This window comes from Mastigoproctus giganteus, chromosome 13, assembly GCF_048544385.1.
Source record: "Mastigoproctus giganteus isolate SK-2022 chromosome 13, ASM4854438v1, whole genome shotgun sequence".
NCBI classification, from domain to species: domain Eukaryota; kingdom Metazoa; phylum Arthropoda; class Arachnida; order Uropygi; family Thelyphonidae; genus Mastigoproctus; species Mastigoproctus giganteus.
Window position 1 is genome coordinate 109,565,342 of NC_143587.1, and position 26,871 is coordinate 109,592,212.

General features: G+C 36.3%; 1 protein-coding gene across 1 annotated transcript in view; it reads right to left on the reverse strand.

Moving 5' to 3' along the window:
- The window catches only part of wmd (serine-threonine kinase receptor-associated protein wmd), a 99,167-nt gene that overhangs the window by 6,501 nt on the left and 65,795 nt on the right, over positions 1 to 26,871 (reverse strand). The window contains exon 5 of the mRNA XM_090388044.1: positions 14,694 to 14,831. Coding sequence (XP_090244170.1) covers positions 14,694 to 14,831 — 138 coding nt within the window. The remainder of the gene's footprint in view (positions 1 to 14,693; positions 14,832 to 26,871) is intronic.

Sequence of the window (26,871 nt, forward strand, 5' to 3'; positions counted from 1 at the left end):
AAGCCATTACCATTCATGAAAAGAAACCTTTCCTCAGTTACTGAGGTACTTGGAAGGACTACTGGTATCATCTCATTTTTTCGCCCTGTCTTCAGTGATCCATTCCCGATGATGTAAAAGGTTGTACGGCTGCTGACAGTAATCCTCCCCAAGCCTTGGTCCATTCCCACAAAATTAGTGCTATTCCTACATAAGGGAAAAGCTGTTATGGATTCCATATTAGTTCCTGATAAGAACTTACCCATGAAGGAAACTTGGCTTCACTTTAATTGCTGCTCGCATCCAGTGGTGGCTTGTAACTCTGATGTATGGGGGTGCTGCTTCTTAAAGTTACATTAAATTGCCTTGGTTATAAGACATGTAGACATAGATAGTAATAATAATAAGCAAGTTAAAAATACTACAAAACAACTGGACATTTACCATTAACAGACTTGGGCAATCTTGAAATTTGATTTAAAGATTAAATCCATTCTTCGGTTTTTATTTATTGAAAATAGATTAATAACTTTCATTTGAGTTTGGCGCACTGTTGACCAAGCTTTTCTCTATTGAAAGCATTGCTTGAGCATTTAGTCTTTCCTGATTCATAGTGCTCCTTAAAAATGTTTTTATTCTTTTTAATCTCTAATGGCAGTGTTCGGGCTCTGAAGTAGTCATCGGAATGGGCAAAAGAATTTTTTTATGAGTTTTGTAAGAACATTGACTAGATTATTTTCTGAGATAAATTTCAGCGTCAATTAATTTGCAATAATTGTGTAGATCATGTCTGCTGTAGAAAACTTGCAATTCCGTCAGAAGTTTTCCTCTTTCAATCATGGGATATGCCTCAGTAGTCTCCCTTACCTCTTCCAAGGGCATTTTCGTACAAAAAATAACAAAGTACTCCTTGTTGAACAATTTAGCAGCAATTAATTGCTTTATAAAAAAATATCTTGCACCTATGTCAACACTTACATAGTCGCATACTTCCTTCACTTCAATCATGAGTGTTTTTGAAGGATTTTCACAGTACTTTGAATTCCTGATATTTAGAATGGCATTCTTAAAGTTTGCTATATATTCATGTATTTTAAATGTGCCAATTTCTCAATATTGCATTTGATTATAAATAACTTCCATATGAGGCATTATCTGATGGAAAAGTTCTAACCAGAACACTAATTTTTCATTACTCAAGATGTGCAGAATTCCAGTTGCTTCTGAAATCGTCTTATCTGCATTTGCTGTAGCTTGTATTTCCTCCATGCACTTTTTTTTAAGGATTCAAAATTTTCACAATTGCTGTTCACGGTGCATATATTGAAGTTCCATCTTGTAGGGGAAGGACAGGGAACACGGCTGTCCACATGATTGCAGAACAGAGAGATGCTATAATGATCTCGAGAAAAATGTTGGTATCGACATGAGGTTCGAAAAGAATATTCTTGAAACTCAGGTAGTACATGCTGCATTTTTCATCATCAGATTCAGTTGGTGTGTATAGCAGTGAATAAAATGTGCATTATTGTACGCTTCTTTTATTTTAGCCTGAACTCCCCCTTTCTTGCCTTTCATCACACTTGCGGCATAAAATGTCTGAGCAACCAGTTTTTGAGTACAGCAGGCCCTTGTTATAACATGGTTCGATTTATGCTGATTCGCTATAACGCTGGTCTTATAATATAACCCATAACTCACAATAATGCTGTCACAGCTCAATATAACACTCTTTTTTTACCAGCATACAGATTGAATTTTTGCATGTTTAACACTGAGTTGAGGAATTTTTCCACGCTTGGCGAAATTGTCTTCCATGCTAATTTAATTGCAGTACAGTGACTTGTTACATACTGCTGAGATCAACATTTTAAAAAATGATCAAGTATATTGCTTGTAATATTTGCATTATAGGCATTTATCTGTAGTCTAGTCATCATTCAGTACAGTGTTAGACATCCAAAATGGACAGTTTACTTGAACATTGTATGGTAATTAATGCAACTCAGTTATATTTTCAAAGAGTTAATAATGGCGGATAAGAATGAAAAAGCAACAAGGTCTGGATACAGTACGAAGACTATAAAGGTAAGAAAAAGACTGAATTTGAAAATTAAATTAGACATTTTGAAGTGAATCGATTCTGGTTAACGACAAGTGGATGTGTGCAATAATTTAGGACTGGCAGGTTTAACTGTAAGAACAATTATAAAAAATAAATAATTAATTTTAGCAGCGGGAAAACAGCTGTTCCACTGCAAGCAGCTAAACTGGCTATTATGATGGAAATGGAGAGACCTAAATAATTTTATTGAAGATAACATCCAATGCAGAATTCCTTTAAGTTAAATATCATTAAAGAAAAAACAATTAGCCTATATGATGATCTGAAGAAAGGCCACCTCAAAAAAAACATGTGAAACAATTTAAAGCTAGTAACGGCTGGTTTGAAAGATTTAAAATCCAGGGAGAAGCTAACTAGTCTTTATCAAGTGCAAATCAAGGAGCCGAAACTTTCAAAAAAGAACTTGTTAAAATTATTGAAATACTTCTCATAATTATTTTTATACTTCTCAACAAGTTTTTAACATAGAAGAAACAGGACTTTTATGGAAACGAATGCCTAAAAGAAGTTTCATAATGAAAGAAGAAAACCACATGCCAAGCTTCAAAGCGGCGAAGGATCGGTAGGCTTTATCGTTGGGTAGCAACGCTGTATGGGGGAGTTAAATTAAAACCCCTTTTAGTTTACCACAAAGAGGGCCAAACTACAACCCCAAAATTGACCAAAGATATGAAAACTCGACAGTCCAGGGCCATTGGATTAATAAATTTATGATTTTAATTGGAATTTTAAGTTTAATTTTGATACGTAATGTAGTTACCACATAATTATATACGTATGTAATGCAAAATATTTTATATGTACAAATTTTTGAATATTAAATATTTTGACCGACATTTGTGCATCTTTTCACTACTGCTTATTATTGATTAGGAAATATCCTATGGCATTGACGCAACTCACAAATACAGTACATATGTTACCTTATGGGAATACGGCACTCGCTTAGTGCTGATTCACTTAGCACTCTGTTTTTCCAGAACAAATTATCAGCGTTAAGCAGGGGAAGGGGGGGGTCACCTGTATTTCCTTTAAGGGGAAATTATGTCTAACTGATCTAGAATGCACTTCAATATTCCATCTACCGTTTAGTTTTCTGGAATGAAAAACCCCCAAAAACTCTCCATTCAGTTCATATCTCAGAACAATTACCATTTGTGTATGTTCTGAAACATCTGTTGTGTCATCAGCCATGAATGAAGCTTCTTTAATTTCTTTTTTTTATTTCATCCTTTCATATTTGCAGCAAACAGTCAAGAATATCATTCTGAATAGTTTTCGAAATGCCTTTAAATGCCGCATTACTTTCTAAATGGTTCTTTAAATTGGAATCTAATTTAGAAGCGAATTTTATTAATCCTCTGAATACTGGATTTTCAGAATAGTCTTTTTCGTCATGTCCACATAAAGGAATTTCAAACTGTCAACAAAATTTAATGTAGTCTATTACTTTAGATAATACCTCATGATTCTTAGTTTTTCTGTTATGCTCGCAGATCGAAAGTCTGTAGGCCTCACTAAGCTGTTCTTTAATATTTACACCTCCTAAAAGCAATAGCGAAATCACATTATCAGTATGTTTCTTCGAACTCTCGTGTTTTCCAGTTTTTTCTTTCATTTTGTTTGTTTGTAAAGCCACTTCTTGTCACGTTAAGTCGCTTCCGAACAGTAAACATGGAAAACAAAACAAAGCATTTCTAACTTCACAACCACAAAGCCAACTTTTCCTTTGCCACCATTCAGTATTAAAACTGCAAATATATTTCTTATTATTACTTATTCCCGTTTGAGATATTTGAATCTCTGGTGTGGGGCGGCCTTCCTTTTCAATTGCATTTTTTTCTTGAAGAGATAATTGTGAAAAACTAAGTTGCCAAAGTTTATTCACTGTCACGCAACTTACTTCATGAGGAAACATGAAGGCCATGGTCGAATCAAATTTCACAAAACCGTCTGTAGTAGAAATAATGTGTTACACATCTCCTCATAACATAACTTCAACTCCCCAAGTTCAAGATCAATTCACAATTAAGCTGTAAGCACATAATTACACTGTTGAATGTTCAATATTGACTTAACATTGATATAATAACCTAGGTGGTTTACCTGGGTTATTACGAGAGTTAGAAGAAAAGTTTGTTATTTGTTATGTTATTTGGTTTTTAGGAACATTAGCAACTAAGGCCATATTGCTCCGTGAATATGCGGTGGTCATTCCTGACCTTTCCGCATCCTCTGTATTTGGTGGTGATGGGCTCGAACCCCGGTCTAATCAAGAAGCGTGTGCTACTCACTGCTGCTTCTTCCCACCTGGCTACGGAGGCGCCTTAGAAGAAAAGTAGGATGCAGGTAGTCTTTTATCTTTAGCTGAGGTGGCAACAGAACCATTGGGTTTTACCAGACGTAGGAATACAGAAGGGCAGAAGCTGTGCCCAATAGCTTTGGCAAGAGACCAGAATGCTCAACTACCATTTGCACAAGAAGCAAGTTTTGTACTCTTAGTCTATTCAAAATCCAGCTTGGACTGTTTAATAAATGCATTACAATTGTTGCAAACTTTGGTGTAGGCAGATGCGTCCACCATATTGACCATTCATTCCTTCAATGTGTACATGGCAACCAATATAATATATGGCTAGCCTGTGTGATATGTATGAAAAAAATAAATCGCTTTATTTCTATTTGCCCAATTTTGATGAAATTTGGGATGTTGTTGTTATTTAAAAGCTATTGGTGCAAGAGCAGCTTAGGCTATAATGCGCCTAGCCTAGGTAGGAGAGTTTTGTATATCAGCATTTTTTCACTTTCCTTTAGGACAGAACCAAGATTCTGCTATATATATATATTCATGTAGCTTCTCTATAAATGGTATACTATTAATTTTATGTTTTGAAAGTATCCAGTTAACTTAAGGAAGAAGAAAACTGGTAATATTTGGCCGGTCATCTAAAATTCTTTTAAGCATTAGGTTGTTTTGTGTATTCATTATTGTTTGAAAGGCTCTTTGACGTTCTCTATGAAATTTTGGACAGTTCACCCTGAAGTGATGTATAGTCAGCAGAACTTGAGAGTTTTGGCATTGAGTGGGGGGGTCTTCACCTCTGAGTAGGTAAGAGTGAGTCATATGTATATGCCCAATTCGCAATCGAGCGAGAATCACTTCTTCCTGTCTATCTGATCGGAAGCTAGTAGGCCACAGTCGAAGCGTTTCTTTAATTAGCCAAATTTTTTGTTGTTAGTCTGATCTAGCCAGTGTTGTTGCCATTGTTTTATACTTCTTTGGTGCATCAAGGACTTGTAATCTGTATATGGTATTGTGTGAAAGGCATAATCAGAGGTGGAAGCTTCTTTTGCTGCTTTGTCTGCTCTTTCGTTTCCAGTTATTCCTGTGTGGCCTGGAATCCGGCAGAATCTGATATTGTGATTTCTTTGTAATAGCTTTGATACTGAATATTGGATATGTTGTAGGATTGGGCGTCTTGTGGTATTTGCATTCTGCAAAGCAATAACAGAGCTAAGCGAGTCTGTGAAAATTATGCTGTTTGTGTTTGATTTGGTTTACAGACATCGAAATGGCTTGTAATTCGGCAGTAAAAATACTGCATTCTTTTGGGAGTTGTTGGATGAGGGTATTATCCTCAAAATGAATCTCAGCTCCTACACAAGTCTCTGTTTTAGACCCATCTGTATATATGAAAGTGTGATGTGGATATTGTTCTTTCTATGCTGCATGTAACTGTTGGTAGTTTATTCTTCATACAGTAGTTTTCCCCCAGATTTGAAAATACGTGTCATATATGCATTGAACTACACACCATGGTGGAATGATCTGTGCAATCATAGTAGCTACAATGTCATAATTAAGCTCTCGGCTTAGTAGTAAATCTTTCAGAAGGATGTTGGCAGGTAGATTCATTCAGGGATGGGCTTGGTATATGTTTTTCCAATTATATGAAAACAGAACCTCTCTATTTGGATGATCGGTGATGGATTTTATCTTGATGGCATAGTGTAGTAGCAAGTTCTGTCATCTATGTTGTAGTGAAGGTTCATAAGCTTCTGCATAAAGACTTTGTATAGGTGAAGTTTGGAAAGCTCCAAGTGCTATACGGAGAGCACTGTGGTGTATGGGGTCTAGCCATCTCAGTGCACTTGGTTTTGCCGAGTCATACAGCTGCTCCGTAATCTAGTTTGGAACGAATTATTGCTCAATAAACATTGAGAAATGTATATCAATCTGCTCCCCCATTGTTGCGGAAAGAACTTTGAGTATGCCCACATAATCCAAGGAGGTATAGGTTTTGAAGGATTCCACAATGCCATGCCGTATCAAACTTTTTCTATATCAAAGCAGATCATGACGTGATGTTCCTTTCAGATGAAGGCATTCTGTGTATTGTTTTCTAATTTTATAAGTAGGTCTAGTGTTGAGCGATTTTTCCTAAAACCATGCTGTGCCGGGTCGAGAGAAATTTGGGATGGCTTGATAAATATTTCTAAAAAGCAAATCATAAAATTTCACAAAATTCTGTCTACTGGAGTTTTCACATGTGGAGGCTGACAGGCAGGAAGAAATGGTGGAGACACCAAAAATTTTATAAGCAAATGATCCTAAAAAGTTCATGTATTATATAGTCAATCATTGCATTTTATCTTAACATTTATCAGACAAAACAGAAAATTAAAATATTACTTGCTGCAAAGCACCAAAAGATGCATATAAAATTAATAAATCCATTTGATTTTTTTTTATTAAGAAAAAAAGTATCCCACTTGCTACTTGCTTCTCTATGTTTTGCAGCATTTTAACTTATCAAACATTCCATGGACTGCAGGTCACCAGATGATGATCCCTAGTTTATGCACAGATTTTTAAATTTGTTGTATTAAACAAATACAACATATATTGTTGTATTAAATAATTTGTTGTACGAAACTAGCATTTAAGTTTAAAATAGTGTTTTTTTTTGTTTTTTTTATATTAAAAAAAGTGGTGCTGCATTAATAATTTAATCTTACATTTAAGTGATAATCAGTTCTTTCATTCCTTTCTCTCCTCTCCTCTGTGCTCATTACTCGGCTATCTAGCACTTCCTAGTACTTTAAAATTTCAAAATTAAAGGTCATAGTAGAATTGGGTTAGGAAGGGGAGGGAGAGAATGCAGACAAATGGGTTCAGTCAATAGTTTAGAATACTGTACATTCCTTTAAACTCATACTGCAGACTTTATCACACACCCTCCTTAAAATGCAGTTTAAATTAATAAATTTTATGATTGAGTGAGTGAGTGAGAGAGAGAAATTGCTAAAGATGGCATGATCTATTCCTAACTTCATACGGCTGAAAGCTGTTCTTGTTAAGCTAAGATTAACAAGAACAGCTTGCATTATTTTTGTTGGAGATGAATATCTGAGATTTAAATGTATATAAGTTATCACTAATAATCATTCTACATTATATGTACCTCCGTAGCCAGGTGGGCAGGAGCAGCAGTGTGTAGCACACGCTTCTTGATTAGACCAAGGTTCGAGCCCATGACCAGCAAATACGGAGGATGCGGAAAGGTCAGGGAATGACCACCACATATCCCCGGAGCAATATTGCCTTAGTTGCTAATGCTCCTAAAAACCAAATAACAAACGAACAAACAAACATTATATGCAGGAAAATTAGTCTCAATCTTTTTTGGTCACCCCCTTATATTAACAAGTTATATAATACAAACAATATAATTTTAGTATTTCTTTAAATTGTATACTGAATATTACTTGCATCTACTCACTACATCACAGTACCTAAATTGCATTCATTATAATAAGAGGTAAACTCCTCTTATTATTTTACTAATATTATTATCAACGTAGAACATATTGAGTATTACAGCTCTGATTCATACTCTAATTCATTATAATTATAATAAAAAATAATAATAATAGTAATAATAATTATAGCAAAGATATAGAAATTTTTGTATTGCAAAGTACTGATAACAGTACTGCAATTATTACAGGTAAAAGTGGCGCCTCCGTAGCCAAGTGGGCAGGAGCAGCAGTGCATAGCACACGCTTCTTGATTAGCCCGGGGTTCGAGCCCGTGACCACTAAATACGGAGGATGCGGAAAGGTCAGGGAATGATCACTGCATATCCCTGGAGCAATATGGCTTTAGTTGCTAATGCTCCTAAAAAAAAAAAAAAAAAAAAAAAAAAAAAAACAGGTAAAAGTTATTTTCTAGGAATAAAATTGTTCAAGCAAATGAAAATATTTCAGGTGAAATTTACTTGGATAGTACTACTATCAGTAATAACTAGAACATTGTCTAAATACCTCCCATAGTATGTGAGAATATACAATATTCCTGCACTTTTCGGTCAGGTAAAATTACATAAGACTGGATTTCCTATTCGGCCCATTGTTTCCTACAGAAACTCAGCATTTTCATCCTTGGCCACTCATGTATATAGCATTATAAAACCTTTAGACAGGCGATACAATTTGGGATTAAGAACTTCTTCCAGTCACATAGCTCCCTGAGGAGCTGTTGTGGCCACCAACAAATTCCTCCAACTGCATCGATCGTGTGCTATACAAGTGGCATCGCAAAGTGTCATGCCCAGAAGTTCACTGATCCCATCCTTCCACCTAGTTGCAGGTCTTCCTCTGCACCTCTTCCCCTCGGTTTTTCCTTCCATTATATTCTTCAACAGAAAGTTTTCCCTTCTTACTATATGACAAAAAAACTTGAGTTTTCTTTGGTTGATGCTATGAAGAACTTTAGGCCTGCCAATTTTATTCACTCACTCATACCCACTCATTTGTTCTTCGATCCAAGTAAGAAATACGCAGTATTCTCCTGTAACACCACATTTCAAATGCCTCAATTTTCTTCCTGTAAACTCTTTTCAGATTCCATCCTTCACATCCATAAGTGGCAACTGGAAAAATGAATCAATGACTCTCAGTTTCATCTTTAGGGGCAGATCATGATCTCTCCATAATTTTATCAGATTAGCGACCAACATTTTAGCAATTGCCTGTCGTCTCTTTACATCGTTTGAGCAGTCAATATTTTTATTTATTCTTGACCCTAAGTAATCAAATTCATCAACTTCTTTGATATCTTGCCCATTAACCTTCACCTTACTGACTGGAATCAAATTATCACCATAATTTTAGTTTTACACACATTCAGAAACAATCCTTTTTTTCTTACTTACTTTACATACTCTCCTTACAGTTTCTTTAAGATGATCCTTAGAATTACAAATTAGCACAGTATCATCTGCATAACGAAGGTTGTTTATCTTCAGTCCTCCAATTTTGATGCCACTCTCTAAATCTTCACGTATGATATCTTCGGCATAAAGATTGAAAAGGTGAGGTGACAAAATACAGCCCTGCCTGACACTGTTACCTATTGAGAAAAAGTCCATGTTTCCCGTGTTCATTCTCGCAGTTCCTTCCTGTTCTTGGTACAGTAGCCTAATCAGCTGAATTATGTGGATTGGGAAACCCATAATAGTCATCATTTCCCATAATTTCTCATGTTGAACACAATTTTGCATAATCTATAAAACATAAAATGACTGGAACATTTAATTCTTTGCATTTTTCTATAATCAGTCATAGGCTTAAGATTTGATTAAGAACTACAATACATTATTTAATAACCCTAAGGACTGCAGACTTGGCAATAATGACAATTTATTCCCACTAGATGTTACCTCGTTATAAATGTAAACATTGAATACACATTAGATATTATTTGGGATATGTTAAATAGTAACTCTATAGCGTTACTATTAATTATTAATTATATGAAGCTTCCTATTAAAGAAATTTTTCACTTAAACTGTTAGTTGAGGCCTATATCACCTTTCGAGACAAAGTGTACAAACAAATTTTTGGTTTGCCATTGGGATTCAGCCTGAACGGCTTAATATCACAGAACTCTCTCTCAATGATTGAGCATATACATTTGACACCTTTTTGACCCCATATCACATACTATGGGAGGTATTCAGACAATGTTCTAGTTATTACTGATAGTAGTACTATCCAAGACATTTTACATACATTTAATAATATTCATTCTAGACTCAAATTTACATTGGAAAGGGAAGATACAGATACTAAATCATTAAATTTTCTAAATTTCACACTTGCTCGGGACTCGAATAAAATTCAATTTAACATTTATCGAAAACCTACAAACACAGGTATGCTTCTAAATTATAACAGCTATCACCCATTCACCTACAAAAGATCGATTATCTTTAATCAATTTCTAAGTGCCTATAAATATTCAACAACGGAATCTGCTTTTGGCTCAGAAATACAAATATTAACGAGAGATTCTTAAACAGGGGCTACAATAAACCAAATTAGGGTACAAGCTAAGGATAGGATACAAAATACTAGACAAACCAACAATAGTAATATCAAAATATACTTTATTTCTGTCCCATATGTTGAACAGTGGGACATACAGCTTAACAGATTCTTTAAAGATACCGAATTTGAAATTGTGGCCAGGCCAATACGGAAATTACACACTATACTGAACAATCGCTCAGTCCTTTCCTCATTCGCAACACAAATTAATGACCTGTTATACATTTCTTGCGGTGATTGCAACTCATCTTACCAAGGTTCGATGTGTTTTCCTCTGAATATTCATGTTAATCAACATGCGGCCTCAGTTTGTGCTTCTCGTTCAGCAGCATCAAAATAAGCCTTTCACGCCATTAACGAAAAACACTTTTTTATTTAACGAGGCCAAAATACTTAAGTGTTCAACATAATTATATGCGACTATTAATTGCAGAAACCGTAGAAATTAAATTACACGAGAATTCTGTTAATGTTTGCTGGCCATATCTGATCTCCAATTTGTGGGCTTTTACGCATGTGCGTGAAGACAATTAATTCATATTTAAGTTTCGTGCTCATCCATATTCAGTAATTTTCATTCCTGTGATCATGATATAGGTTGAAAAGCGTTGTCAGCTTCAGGAAGGAAAACTGTTTTGCAATTTTTTCGTTAAATTCTTTTAATTAATTTTCTTGTTTTTAATTTCATTCAGTTTTTGAATGTAAATAGTTTAATACAGTAACATAAAAAAAAATTAACATATTAAGTCAAAAAAGTAGCTGTTTTCATTAGTTTTTTTTTTTCTTTTTCTAAATAACATTATTTGCTAAATTATCAGGTGTGTGCATCCTATTTCAATTGCAACACTACTCACCTACTGATATCTCTATAAACTGTGTGCATTTACCTAAAAATGTACAATTAGTTTTCTAGATTTAAGACTATTATTTTTAACTCCCCCACCACCAATACTCACTGTGTGTATTCACCGTGCTAACATGCACTCGTTGCTAAACAATGTTTTCTTTGTTAAGCATATAAGAACTAGTTAATATATAATTATAAATTATATTATTTCACTTGTAGATTTCCCAGCTTAAAGCTAAAGCTGCAAGTCAAAAAGTGCATACATGGATCAGATCTTCAGAAAAAGATTGCACAACACTTTCCATGCTGTTTTTTTCTTTTGCACCACACCAAATTCTATATGGCCCTATAATTAAAGATATAGGTTCTGTGTGTAAACTATTAATGAAACCCTTTCTCACTTCCTCAATGGTCTCCTCATTTGTGGAAGGCCCTAGCCTTCTTACTGTGGTACACAGAACATCAGTAGATAAAAAGTCTTACGCTAACCATGGAGTTTTACTGAACCTTTTATGAAATTTGTGCCATAGACAATGTTCCTTCCATCCAAAAATTGCACTGCGCTCTTTCCACAGCAGTGTTGTCACCATTTCTATTCACACTAGAGCAGTAGTGCAGATGGCTATGTCAGCAATCAACAAGAAATGAGCATGAAAACTGACTTTATATATTTTTACCACTGTAGTGGAAATAAAAAGACCTGGGAGTAATTGTGTGTATTTCTGAGCAATGCAGACAGGCTGCCAGAGCAGGTCATGGGGTTTTGTCAATGATATACAGGAATTTTGCTAGGAGGTGATTATCCCTTTGTGTAAGGCAATGGTCAGGCCATGCCTTGATTATTGTATACAGGCCTGGAAGCCTCATTATAGGAAGTTGTAATTTGCTTGAGCATTTACAGAAGGGCAACAAGATTGGTGAGGGGAACGAAGGGGTCCTCTTACCAAGAGAGGCTTAAGTTCTGCAAATTGCAGCGGCTGGAGACTAGGCACCTGCAAGGTGATCTGATTGAGGGGTATAAGGCCTTGAATGGGTTGAGCACGCTGAATTCTGATGTGATTCTTCTGCTTGCTCAGATTACGAACCTAAGGGGCATAAATTCAAATTGACAGCTGTAGAATAGATGTGCATATATTTGCCTTTGGCCATTGGGTGGTTGATTACTGGAACAAACTTCCATCTGTCATTGTAGAATGACAGATGGAAGTTTAAATAAATAAATAAATTCAAGTAGGAACTGGAAAAAACTTTTAGAGGGAATGGTTGTGTGAATTTTTTTTAATTTATTTATTATTTTTATTATTATTAGTTTTTTTTTTTGGCTGATGCTACATAAGCTCAAACTTGCTTTCTTGCATCACATTCCTCTATTACAATTTAAAAAACTTAAATTGAAGCTTTTTTTACTCTGTATATGCATACACAAATGATGGATAGCCTGTATCCCAAAGGTTTCTCAGCTGAAAATATGACTGGTTCAAGGACAGTTCCCGTACCTTCAGGTTCTAGGCTGCAAACGATTCTTAAATATAGTTTTCCTTTCCCCTTCTCAACAGTCTCCTACTCTATACAGTTAGTAAGTCTTTAAACCTTTTTTTGATGAGTTAAGTCAATTAACAACTTTTAGATTAACATATATTGGAATTTAACAGTTAAATTTTAATCTATGATTTAATGTTTGTTTTTTGAAAATTCAATTTACAGAATAATTTAAGCTTTAAAATCCAACACAATGACATTTTCAGAAGACAGTGAACCCAACAAGGTCAGTGAATGAAGACTGACAGATTAAATCTCAGAAAAGAGAACTACCAATCCATACTATTTTCAGTAGCTCACTAATAGAACGAAATCTGTCCAATATATTTTTCAGTTATGTGCATGTGTAAATACACAGCTGTGTATTTACACATGCTTGTGTGGGTTTTTACGTTACGGTATTATGATGAAATGAGTTCCTCCTTCACTGAAATCTTCAATCATATAAAAGACATAAATAAATTTTCCTTATTGGTCCCTTTCCCTTATGATGAAGGGAAAGGGACCAATGGAAAGTGCAAGGTGCTGGCAGTGCTAGCACACAAAACAAAATTGATTTAGAAATGAAGATAATTAATTAAGCAGTATGAAGCAGGACAAAGTTTGTCATCTATTGCAAGGAATTAGGTCTCGCTGCTGTGAATACTATTTTAAGGGACAGTGTGTGTATAAAAGAACATGTTAAAGGATCAACGAATTTAAGATCAACAGTGATCACAAAACAGCGTTCAGGTGCTATATCGAAGATGGAAAATCATATTCAGAAGCAAGTGCCCCTAAGTCCAGTGGCCATTCAAGCAAAAGCAAGAAGTATTTATGAAGATATTAAGGATAAGTATGGCAAACCTCAAGCCAAGTTAGTGGCAAGCAACGGGTGGTTTAATATGTCCAAGCATTGCGCTGGTTTCCAAAACATTAAAGTATGCGGTGAAGTCGCCAGTGCCGATTCTACAGCTACAGAGAAATTTTGTGATGTGTTAGAAAAAACACCTTCTAAATCTCCACAGGCCTAAACTTCTGCAGCGGCATGCTTATCAGCTGGAAAGTTGATTCTGGCAACAATGCTCAAAATGTAAAACTTGCTGACGGTTATGCCTGTCTCCTCTCTCTTTTTGTAATTTTATAATTTTGAAATTTTTGTAATTTTTCCCATGCAGGAGATAAAAAAATTGAATAAATAATTCTATTTACATGTTTGTTGAACATTTCTTTTTTGCTTCAATCAAATTTGCGAGTGCTACATAAGCATTTAGGGAAATTCCGACTTGTGTAGAGTTCCACAGAACGCAACCGCTACGTAAGTCAGGGAGTGGCTGTATACTGATTATCTTTATTATTAGTTATTTCATTCATATACAATTTTGCGTTAAGGGGAGGGGCAACTCTTGGGAGAGAAAGGTGAATACTTACTAAGACCCTCCCCAACCATTTCAGTTCCTTTTCCAAGATAAATACACACTGATCAAAACAGAAGACGGACCTACAAGTACAAAAAGACTGCATCCTTCCTCACTACTGATCTTCATGAAATTCCCTGCAGCTAAATTAACTTTGCATAATTTTGATTCATTAATATCTCAATTTTTAGGCCTCATGACCGTATTCAATGTGGAAACCAGAAATATCACCAATTATTAAGCAGCTCTATTGTGTGTAAGTTTAACTTTTTTAATGTAATACAGATAAAATTCACTTGATAACACAGTTCAAGTGGTTTAATTAGTGTTATTCACATTTCAAATTGATTCAATAAATACAGTATTTGTTTTCTAAAGCATATGTTAATAGAGTATCATGGTTTTAACTTACGTTAAGGTATTCCAAAAACTAACAGTCTGCCCATAGGTTACAATCAGCATAGTACCATCCTGAGAAACTTCTAGACTACTTGGAGGAGTATTAAATTCTAACTTTTTAACCTCTTGACAGCTATCTCTGTCCCAAAACCTAGTTACCAAAAAATACATTTTTTTTTTTTTCAATAAATATGAAATTTCAAGAATGACATTAAAACTAAACTTCTGAAAGTTGTACTGTATTTAAAAAAAACAAACAAAACACATATAGCGATTTATGGCTTCCAGCCCTAGAAATGGACAGATTTAGAATTTAATAAAGAGAAACTATCTATATGATGAGTGGTCAACAAGTGTACTGCTCAACAAAGTTAACAGAGCAACAGAATTATAGTAAACTGTTGAAATAGCGACCCCAAATAACAGAACATTTGAGCTAACTGCATGTTGAGGCTGGATGTTTACATATGGTGCAGGTGTCTTGCAGTGCTGAAAAAAAAGAAAATGGCAAGTCACACGATTACTGCATTTATGTTTGCCATTTTGAAAGTGAATTCTGTACTGATATCACGGATTATACTGTTGTTTTACATTTATTTTAAATTAAAAACCCCACAGTATGGCTCCTAACATTAATAAGCCTCATACAGAGAAGAAAAGGAAAGCTTACTGACAAACTTGATATAATATAGAAAATAGAATGGGCCGTAAGTAGGAGTGTATTATTGGATCGTCAATGTTGTATGATATTAAACATTCAAAGCGCGAACTTTTAGAATTTACTGCATGTTCAGAACCTAGCAATAAGATAGCTGACAGAAAAATTTTACACAAGCAAAAATTAGAAAACTTAGATAAAAAGTGCTGCATGATTGGTTTTTATTAAAACGATTGGAGAGTACTAAATTTAAGATAAGACACAGAATTAGAAAATTAGACATTGCGGGAGAAAAACAGTCTGCTGACAGAGGTGGATAAAGAATACAGTGTAACATTTCAGAAGCTTGTTAATGACAAGCTTACAGCTAACCAAATACATAATGCTGAAAAAAACCAGTCTCTACTGGAAATGTTTGCACAAAAAACATTGGCAGGTTGCAAAGAAAAAAGTGAAAGTGGTTTTAAGCAAAATAAAAAAAAAAGAGTGATAGTTCTTATTGTGTGCAAATGCATTGGACCAACACAGAATTAAGCTTTTAATGAATGGTAAATACCATTATCCAGGAGCCTTGAAGGGAATTATGCATTTGCCGGTCACTTATAAGGCCAAAAAAAAAAAAAAAATGTTTGGATGGATAAGGAAATTTTTCAAGATTGGTTATTCATGAATTCATTCAGCATTTCGTGATATGGGGAAAAGAGTCCAAATTCTAAATGTGTCTTACTTCTTGATAACTGTAGGGCCCATCCTTATGAATCCAAATTAATTTCGGATTGTGGAAATATTTTTTCCTGTTATTTACCATCCCATGTCACTTCTCTTATTCAGCCCATGGATCAAGGAATTATCTAAAATTTTAAATGCCATTACAGACGTGATTTTATGAAAGATTAGCAAAGGATATGTCAACTTTAAACAGCCCTTCACAACTAAAGATGCAACATATTCTATAGCAAATGCTTCAAATACTGTGAAACCCATCACTCTTGTGAGAGCATGGAGGAAATTATGGCCAAGTGTCATGCCTGCCGACTTACCATCTGATGAAGATGATATTGATGATTTTAATGCAAGATCAAGGCAAAGCACTATTGAAGAAATAATGCAAACAGTTCAATCCACCACAACAAAATCCTTTACATCAGGGTTTCTTAACCAGGGATCCATGGAAGGATTTCAGGGGGTCCGTGAGCTTGGATGGGAAAAAAATCAACTCATTAATTTCCTTCACTTATGAATGTATGTGATAAATTACAACTGTATTAGCTGTATCTGTATTCACCAATAGAAATAACGGATATTTTCATATCATATTTTAGTTATTGAATATCTCGAAAAATTGCTTACGCTCATCGTTACTTTGAAATTATGGCAGTTATTAGACCTGCCGCTAGATCACACTTGATTGCAGTCCTGCTGTGGACAGACTATCGTGCGACGTAGCTGGCAAACTATCCGGCAAATCAGCACCTAGTAGGCCACTTTTAACACGAATAGACACGCTGGCTACGAGTGTAAACCAGGTATGTTCAAACATGTACCTCGCTGCTATGTGAGTGTATACCGGTCCAACGGTGGAGGCCCCTGCAGTGCTACAGGCGTGTATGCACGCCCACCATGTGTCTGTCGATGCATACAGTCTTCGTATATGTCTTTCTTAGATGCTAATATTGCATTAATTATTTTTACATTAATTATTTAACATTTGTTACAGACCAAATTTAAGTTTAAATGTCGAAGAAAAGGAAGTATGATGAAAACTATGTATTATTTGGTTTCACTTGCACTAATGAACGTGACGTGACAGGACTCAAATATCGCAGTGTTTTGTGTGCAGAAAAATTCTTGCGAACGGAAGCATGAAGCCAGCAAAACTGAAAGACCATCTCAAGTCTGTCCATGCTGAAAATGCATCTAAAGATGCTGGTTTTTTTCATGCAAAAAAATCTCAATTCGAAAAATCAGGGACACTTCCAAAACTTGGATTTGCCATTTCACAAAAACCTTTTCTTGAAGCATCCTATAAAGTTGCTTACCGGATTGCCAAGCAAAAGAAGCCCCACACTATTGGAGAGACTTTAGTAAAGCCATGTGCACTGGAAATGGTCGAACTGGTCTGTGCACTGGAACAGAGAAAAAAACTGGAAGCTGTTCCCTTGTCAAATGATGTAATACATTCTAGAATAGTTGATGTGTCTTTTAATGTTTTGAAGCAGGTCATCGAGGAAATGGCAGCCTTGCCATTCCCCTTCGGTATGCAATTGGATGAAACTACAGACATTTCTCAATGTAGCCAACTCCTTGTTTTTGTTTGCTATGTGCATGCTGACGCCATCAAAGAAGAATTCTTATTTTGTGAGTCTCTTTCGGAAACTACAAAGGCCGTTGACGTTTTCGAAATGGTAAAAAGTTTTTTTTCACAAACAAAACTTTGAATGGAAAGGAAAACTTCATTCTCTTTGCACTGATGGAGCTCCTGCAATGCTTGGTAATACATCTGGTTTTGCTACTTTAGTGAAAAAAGAAGCTCCTCAAGTCGTCGTTACTCATTGCTTTTTACACAGATATGCACTGGCAACAAAGACTCTTCCAACAACCCTGAAAGAAGTATTGTCAACAGCCATAAAAGTTATCGACTTTATCAAAAGAAGTTCTCTGAATATTAGCATTAGCAATTTAGCATTAGTAGAGGGATATGATGGAAGAAACCAAGCTTATGAAGCATCAGCCAAAAAAAAAAAAAAAAAAAAAAAAAAACCTTCCACTTAACCCCTCCGTTCATTCGAAATACCTGTCCAGCTGAGCCTTAAATTTATTTAGGCTATCAACTTCCACAACAAGGGATGGAAGTTTGTTCCACCAACCAACTACCCGCTGGCTAAAGGCCAATTTCCGAACATCTATCCTACATCTGTCATTCCTCAATTTGAATTTATGCCCTATCAGGTGATTATTCTGAGAAAGAGGAAGAATCTCATCAGCACTGAGCACGCTCAAACCATTAAAGGCTTTATACACCTCTATGCACAAGTACATGGTGGATAACCACCCAGGTGTGAACCAAAGTAAGCAGGGGTCGAGGTGTGGCGCCCACACCACATGGAGGAATGCCGCCCCTCTATGTTACTAGGCAGTACTAGGTGGTGGTATGACTCTCATCAACCGGTGAAATACCACCACTTTGCTTATTGGAGGCTTGAAGTGGTGGAACCCTTGTTTAGTCTCTAGAGCTAAGTTCCGGTCAACCCTTCCCTATCTCTTCCATCATGCAGAATCATTGATGACTTTTGAGGTAAGGATGAACGTCGTTGCGAGATCCAATATTCCTTACATTTCAAGGGTACAGCTCTAAAACGGTGTTCACAGGTCGGCCGCTAGTTAGTACACCAGACCGAACCTATTGGTAACTCTCTAGGAGGCTTCCGGATCAGCTAGTATATAATCTTGCTACCTCTACTCTGTCAGATAGTGACTGGAGGGAGTCCGAGTAGTGTGTATGCGGGGAGCATTGTCAAGGCCACGTTATGTCAAGGATCTGGGTATATTCTTACCACGTGTACGCCATATCCAAAAATTTCATTACTTCATACAGCATATCCCACCCACTTTTTCTTACTATTGAATACACCATGAATTGGCAAACTAACAGAGCAAGCTTATCTGCGAAAAGATCTAAACCTCCCAAGCACTTCCTAATTCATTTCACAAATATACGTGGTCTCAATTCTAATCTCAACGATGTCCATTTCCACTTGCAGTCTGCCAAACCTCATGTACTTTTTCTGACAGAATCTCAGTTATCGGTTAATTCAACTACTGCTCATCTCAGATGCCCAAATTATTCGCTGTATGATTCCTTTTGCCTCAAAGGTGGTACTTGTGCATATGTCCGTTCTGATATTCCCTGTCAGAGACTTGCAATTTGGAATATCCTCTCTTTGATCTTCTCTGGCTTAAAATCTCTCTACCTCATTGTGTCAAATTCATCTGTTGTCTCTACCGTTCTCCCAACTCCACTAATCACTTAGAGCTCTTTGACTTCCTCCAGTCCAACTTTCCTAACAGTGAGGTAATTTTTATTGGTGATTTTAATGTTCACAACTCCAGCTGGCTTCCGTTTTCTCATCACACCGACCCAGCAGGTCGAGATGCTGAGGCTTTTGCAATTACTAATGACCTAGCGCAGATTGTTCCTTTACCTACAAGAACCGGACAATCCTAATCATACAGCCAATGTGCTTGATCTTTTTCTCACAAACAACCTTTCTAAGTACATGGTTGAAGTGAGAGGTCCTTTAGGCACTTCAGATCAAAACTTGGTGATTGTCTCTTCTCCAATGGAACCTTTATCTCATGGCTATTCCCAACCTCGTGTTGTTTGACATTACAAGAATGCAAAATAGGATGACCTGCGCGACTTCATTTCCTTGGTCAGATTACTGTTTCAAAACTTCTGATGTCAACATTTACTCAGATCGAGTCAGTGAAATTATTCTTGCAGGAATGGAATCCTTTATCCCACACTCCACTTTAAAATCTCTTCCTTTATCTGAACCTTGGTTTTCCAATAAATGTGCTAAGACTGTTCAAGAGAAGGATGTTGCATATCGTAATTGGCTTGTTTCTAATTCTTCAGTTTCATTTCTGCCTACACCAAAGCTCGCAACAATTGTAAAGCAGTTATTAATCAGCCCAAACTAGAGTTTGAACAGGCTAAGAGTAGAAAACTTGCTTCTTGCCCTAATGGTAGCTGTGCATTCTGGTCTCTTGCCAAAGCTATTGGCCGCAACTTTTGTCCATCTCTGCTCCCACCTCTATCCAAACCAGATGGTTCTGTTGTTCTAACGTATTGTTCCCACATCTGGGGTGGTGCTCCCAAAACCTCTCTCAGGCTTCTTGATTCCATTCAGAAGAGGGCCGTTAGGTTAATTAATGATTCATCTCTAATAGTCTCTCCACTCGCTTTCTCATAGACATACTGTTTCTGCTGCATGCCTCTTCTACATATACTTCCATGGGCACTGTTTTTCTGAATTGGCTTCTATAATTCCCGCTCTCTCTCTTACCAAACAGTCCGAACACATGCCGCCACCAAGCAACATCCATTTACTGTTCAACTTTAAACCCACAGAACCAACTTTTCATTTTCCTCATTTATTCATTCAACTGCCGTTTTCTGGAACAACCTTCCTTCATACGTATTTCCTGAAAATTACAATCTACAGAAGTTCAAATCCAATGTCAACAAATATCTTCTTTCGTCTTCTCAACCTCCAACCCCAGCATGGTACTAAATACTATAGGTTCTAATAACTCTTGTGTTTGGGGTTCACATTAAAAAAAAAAAGAAAGAAAAAAAAAAACCTCTATCAGATCACCTCGCAGGTGCCTAGTCTCCAGACACTGTAATTTGCAAAACTTAAGCCTTTCTTCGTAAGAGCAACCCTTTGTTCCATTCACTAATCTTGTTGCCCTTCTCTGTACTCATTCCAGCAGCTCTACATCCTTCTTGAAATGAGGCCTCCAGACCTGTATACAGTACTCATGGTGTGGTCTGACCATTGCCTTATACAAGGGAATAATCACCTCCTTATCCCTGCTAGAAAAATTCCTGTATATCACTGACAAGACACCATGAGCTACTTTTGTAGCCCGTCTGCACTGCCAGAGAACTTCATATCTGTCTGCACAATTACCCCCAGGTCCTTTTCATTCTCTACCACTGTCAGTATAGTACCACAGAGTTGATAGTTGCTCTGGAGTTGCTGTTTCCCATATGTAGTACTTTACATTTGTCAATGTTAAACTTCTTTTGCCACCTCTTCTGATATAAACTGTATCGAAGATGTTGACTTAACCAAAGATGAACTCATTGATCTTAGGTCAAAAAACTTACTACGATTGGAGTTTACCTCAAAAAGCCTTGGAGAATTCTGATGTTCCCTGAGAGAAGCCTATCCTCGTCTTGTAAAGCGAGCTATGGAAGCTTTGATACCATTTGCAACGATATATCTGTGCGAATCGGGATTTTCAGCACTTGTAACAATGAAAACAAAAAATCGAAATCGATTAGATGTCCAACATGACATGCGTGTTGCCTTGTCAGATACCACACCACAGTTTAATGTTCTTATTCAAGATAAACACATCGTCACACTGATATGTCCTTAAAAAATAAAATTTAACTTCAACTTTCCTATATTTTAAATGTATTGTATTATTATTCAATGTGTTAAGAAAGAAACATATTACTGTATAATGTTTTTTTAAATTTTGGTAACTATTTCATTAAACTGGTTTTTTTGTAATTTTATTTTATGCATTTAAAAACATTATTCTGAGAAGGGGTCCATGGCATTCACCTAACTGGCAAAGGGGTCCGTGGAACTAAGAAGGTTAAGAACCCCTGCTTTACATAGACTTGAAGTTGGAGATATTGATGCATGGCTCACTACTGATAATGAAGTTGAATTATCACAATCAGTCTCAGATCAAGAAATCACTGATAATGTCATTACTCCTGAGAAACTAGATGATGCACTTTGTTCAGATGTAGAAGAGGACATTGACACAACTGAAAAGATAACTTGGGCTACTGCAGAATCAAGCATGGAAAATATTGTTCGTTTTTTGAACAAAATCCAAGCTTTACTATAAGAAGAAGTAATATAAGCACACATGCTGTGAAACACCACAATAACAAAAAAATGAACATCAATGAAACAAAGTGTTATAAGAAAATTTTTGAAAAAAGCATTTACTATTCCTAAAGAAAATGTATCCTCTGCTACAGATGAAGCAATGGAAACCTAAAAGAAATGGAACCCTCTACATCTAAAGAAGACATATTCAAAGATGATCAGATAGAATAGAATTTTTTTTCCCTTTTTTATGTTTATACTAAAGCATGTTTATGTTTGGTGAAAGAGGCCTATGCGCTCCGGATTCATATTATTAAAAATGAAAATTATAGTTCCTCAGAGCGAACGGTTTAATATACTTAGAACATTTAATTTAATATATATATATATTTTTTTTTCTGTTTAACTGAAGAAGGCTGTCTACTCAGCCGAAAGCTTTTTGTATATTAAACCGTTCTTTGTATGTATGTTCTAAGTATATTAAACCGTTCGCTCTGAGGAACTATAATTTTCGTTTTTAATAATGTTTATGTTTTTTTATGTTTACATATTATAAGATGTTTATGTTTTTTATGTGCAGTTAATAAAATTGCATTGTTGACCTCTATTTCTTATATAGCCTCATTATTTCTGCATTAAATATTATAAAAATAAAAATTTCTAGATAACGGAAAAATTGAAATAACAGCACCTTCAATTAACATTAGCATTAGTAGCAGAATATGATGCAAGAAAGCAAGCTTATTCCGCATCAGCCAAACAAAAAATTAATATATAAAAACATTTCCCGTTTCAACCATCCATTCGCTCCAAAAGTTTGTTCAGTTCTTCCTTATTTTTATTTAAGCTATCAACTTCCACAACGAGAGATGGAAATCTGTTCCAGCAATCAACTACCTGCTGGCTAAAGGCAAACTTCCATACATCTATTCTACAACTGTCCTTCATCAATTTCAGTTTATGCTTCCTTGAGTGTGTAATCTCAGCAAGAAGGCCTTATACACCTCAATCACATCAAATCGTAGGTGTCTAGTTTCCAGACACAGCAATTTGCAGAACTTAAGCCTTTCTTGGTAAGAGCACCCCTTTGTTCTCCTCACCAATCTTGTTGTCCTTCTTTGTACTCTCTCTAGAAACTCCAGATTCTTCCTAAGTTAAAGCCTCTGGAGCTGTACACAATGCTCGAAGTGTGGCCTGACCATTGTCTTATACAAAGGGTCAATCTCCTCCTTATCCCTGCTAGCAAAATTCCTGTATCCCATTAACAAAAAAAAAAAAAAAAAAACCATAACCTCCTCTGGAAGGTCATGGGGTTTGCACTGCTCAGTGAACATCATATCTGACTGCACAACTACCACCAGGTCTTTTTCATTCTCCACTACCCTGAGTGTAATACCACACAGTTCGTAGGTAACTCTGGGGTTACTGCTACCCACATGCAGTACTTTTCATTTGTCACTTTGTTAAACTACAGTTGCTACTTCTCAGCCAATCCGCCCAACTTTTTTAGATCCTGTTGTCGTAGCATAATGTCATTACTGTCACTAACAACCCTGCCAACATTTGTATCTGCATTAAGGCTGATATACCTTCATCAATATCATTGATAAATATACAGAACAACAATAGACACAACGCCAAACCCTGGGGGACTCTACTAATAAAATAAATCCATGAAGAGCAGTGTATGTTGGTTACCATTCTCTGTCTTCTCCACCTCAACCATTCTTTAGCATTAGTTGAGGCATATGATGCAAGAAAGCAAGCTTATATAGTATCAGCCAAAAAATTTAAAAAAAAACCTTCCCATTTCACCCATCCGGTCACTACAAATGTTTGTCTAGTTCAGCCTTATATTTATTTAAGCTATCAACTTCCACAACAACAGACGGAAGTCTTTTCCAGCAATCAACTACCTGCTGTCTAAAGGCAAACTTGCGCACATCTATTCTACAACTGTCTTTCCTCAATTTGAATCTATGCTCCCCTCGGGTTCTTAATCTGAGCAGGTAGAAGTATCCCATCAGCACTGAGCTAGCTCAAACCACCATTCAAAGCCTTATACACCTCAATCAGATCACCTCGCAGGTGCCTATTCTCCAGATGCTGCAACTTGCAGCACCTAAGCCTTTCTTCGTAAGCACGCCCTTTGTTCCTCTCACCAATCTTGTTGCCCTTTCTATGTACTCATTCTAGCAACTCTACATCCTTCCTAAAATGAGGCCTCCAGACCTGTACACAATACTCAAGGTGTGGCCTGACCATTGCCATATACAAAGGAATAATCACCTCCTTGTCTCTGCTAGCAAAATTCCTATATTATCATTGAAAACTTCATGACTTGCTCTGGCAGCCAGTCTGCACTGCTCAGAGAACTTCATATCTGACTGCACAATTTCCCCCAGGTCTTTTTCATTCTCCACCTCCCTGAGTGTAGTACCACACAGTTGGTATGTTTCTCTTAAGTTACTGCTACCCATATGCAGTACTTTGCATTTGTAAATGTTAAACTTCAGTTGCCAATTCTCAGCCCATCTTAACTTTTCTAGTTCCTGTGGCAATAGCATACTGTTGTGTCATTAACAACCCTGCCAACTTTTGTATCATCTGCACACTTGAACATTCATCAATATCATTGATAAATATACAAAACAACAATGGGCTCAGCACTGAACCCTGGTTGAATTAGCTAATAACATTAGTCCACGTAGAACAGTGTCCATTTATTACCACTCTCTGCCACCTACCACTCAACAATCCCTTTATTCATTGAAGTAACCTTACCCTTAATGCCATACCACTCCAATTTGTACATCAGTCTTCTAGGTGCAACAGTATCAAAACCTTTCCTGAAATCCAAGTATATGATATCAAAATTATTTTTTGCATCCAGTTCCTTTGTGACCACATCGTTGTATCCAATCAAGTTGGTCAGACAAGACTTCCCCTTAACAACCCCATGCTGCATCTGAACTATTACTGCTGTCTTGTCTAGATGTTCCTGTATCACCTCTAACCAGTGACGCCATCATTTTCCCTGGAACAGAAGTTAAACTAACAGGTCTAACATTATTTTTGTCACCTTTGAACCCCTTTTGTGAATTGGGGATACATTTGCACATCTCCAGTCCATGGGGACCTCCCATGAATTTAAGTATGCTCTCATAATTATGGCTATTGGTTTGCTAACTTCCCTTGCTGCCTCCTTCAATATAACTGGATAGATTCCGTCTGCCCCAGGTGCCTTTTTTATGTTTCACTTCAACAATTTCTCCTCCACTTTTCTCTCTGTTATTACAAAATCATTTAGCTTCCAATTAGAGTTTAGTAAGCTTCTGTCCTCCCCTTCCTTACAGAATTCATCATGTGTGAATGTAGATGCAAAATACTCATTCAGTTTGTCAGCTATCTGAGCAAAATCATCAACAGTCGAACCACCAACATCAAGTAGGCCAATGTGATTCATCCCCTTCCTTCTAGAGTTTACATAAGTAAAGAACTCTTTATTGTTTTTCTTTCTATCCTTTTCCAAGAATTTCTCGTAATCAGCCTTCACTTGCCTAACCTCCTTTGTGACTTGATTACAGACTAGCTTATATCTGCCATACACTTCTGTGTAACCTGATAATTTATATGCATCCTACACATTTTTCTTCTCTGGCACATGCCTCATCAGATTATCTGACATCCATTTATGTCTAAATCTTGAACAGTATTTCTTAGTTGGAGTGAAAAGCCTAGTAGCTTCCAAGATTAATTCATTGAAGGATTCCTATTTAGAATTCACTGTTTTTAACATCATCAGTTGATAACACTTTACAGAATTTAAAAAAATGAGACCGCTGTAGTCATCTTTATGAAAACAAAAACCCTTCCCTTTACTCTTGATGGTAGTTACATCTTTAAGTTAATCCCACATCAGTACACTGTGATTACTCTTACCTACTCTTAGTGGTTCCTTTATCTGGAAATTCTTAATACATGAATAATCACTGCTGATAATCAGATCAAGAGTATTACTCCCTCTGGTTGCCCCTTGAACATTTTTCTGTAGAAAACAATCTTCCAATAAATCTACAAAAGTCTTGCTAGCATGCGAGTGACCAATTCACAAATTGCAGTCAATATCTGGAAAGTTAAAATCCCCCATTATGAGACATTCTGTTTTACTAGCCCACTATTTCTCTACACAACTGATCATTGTACTCAGTCATTGTCATTAGGCCTATAACACACTCCTACTCTCATTTTCCCTTTCCCAGTGCTTATGTCACACCAAACTGACTCAACATTGCACTGTCCTCTCATGTCAACTGGATGCACCTTCTTAGATTTTATGTGTTTCTTAACTAACAGCATAACTCCCCTCCTCCCTTCCTACCCTTTCTGTACACATTGTACTCCCAAAATTTCAATTCTTCACTGCTTATATCTGCGTGACACCATGTCTCTGATATCCCAAGAATATCTGCCTTTGATGTCTTGACCAGCACCTCAAATTCAATCCATCCTTTTATCCACGTAGCAACTTGTCCTTAGTGCAATACTGCTCCAATTTGTACAGTAGTGTTCCATGTGCAACAGTCTCAAAAGCTTTCCTGAAATCCGAGTATATGATACCAAATTGATTTTTCGCATCCAGTTCCTTTGTGACCACATCATAGTATCCAATCAAACTGGTCAGACAAAATTTCCCCTTAACGAACCCATGCTGTGTTTGAACTATAACTGCAGTCTTGTTAAGGTGACCTGCAATGCTTCTTTAACCAATAACTGCAGTCTTGTTAAGATGACCTGCAATGCTTCTTTAACCAGTAACTGCAGTCTTGTTAAGGTGACCTGCAATGCTTCTTTAACCAATGACTCCATTATTTTCCTCAGAACAGAAG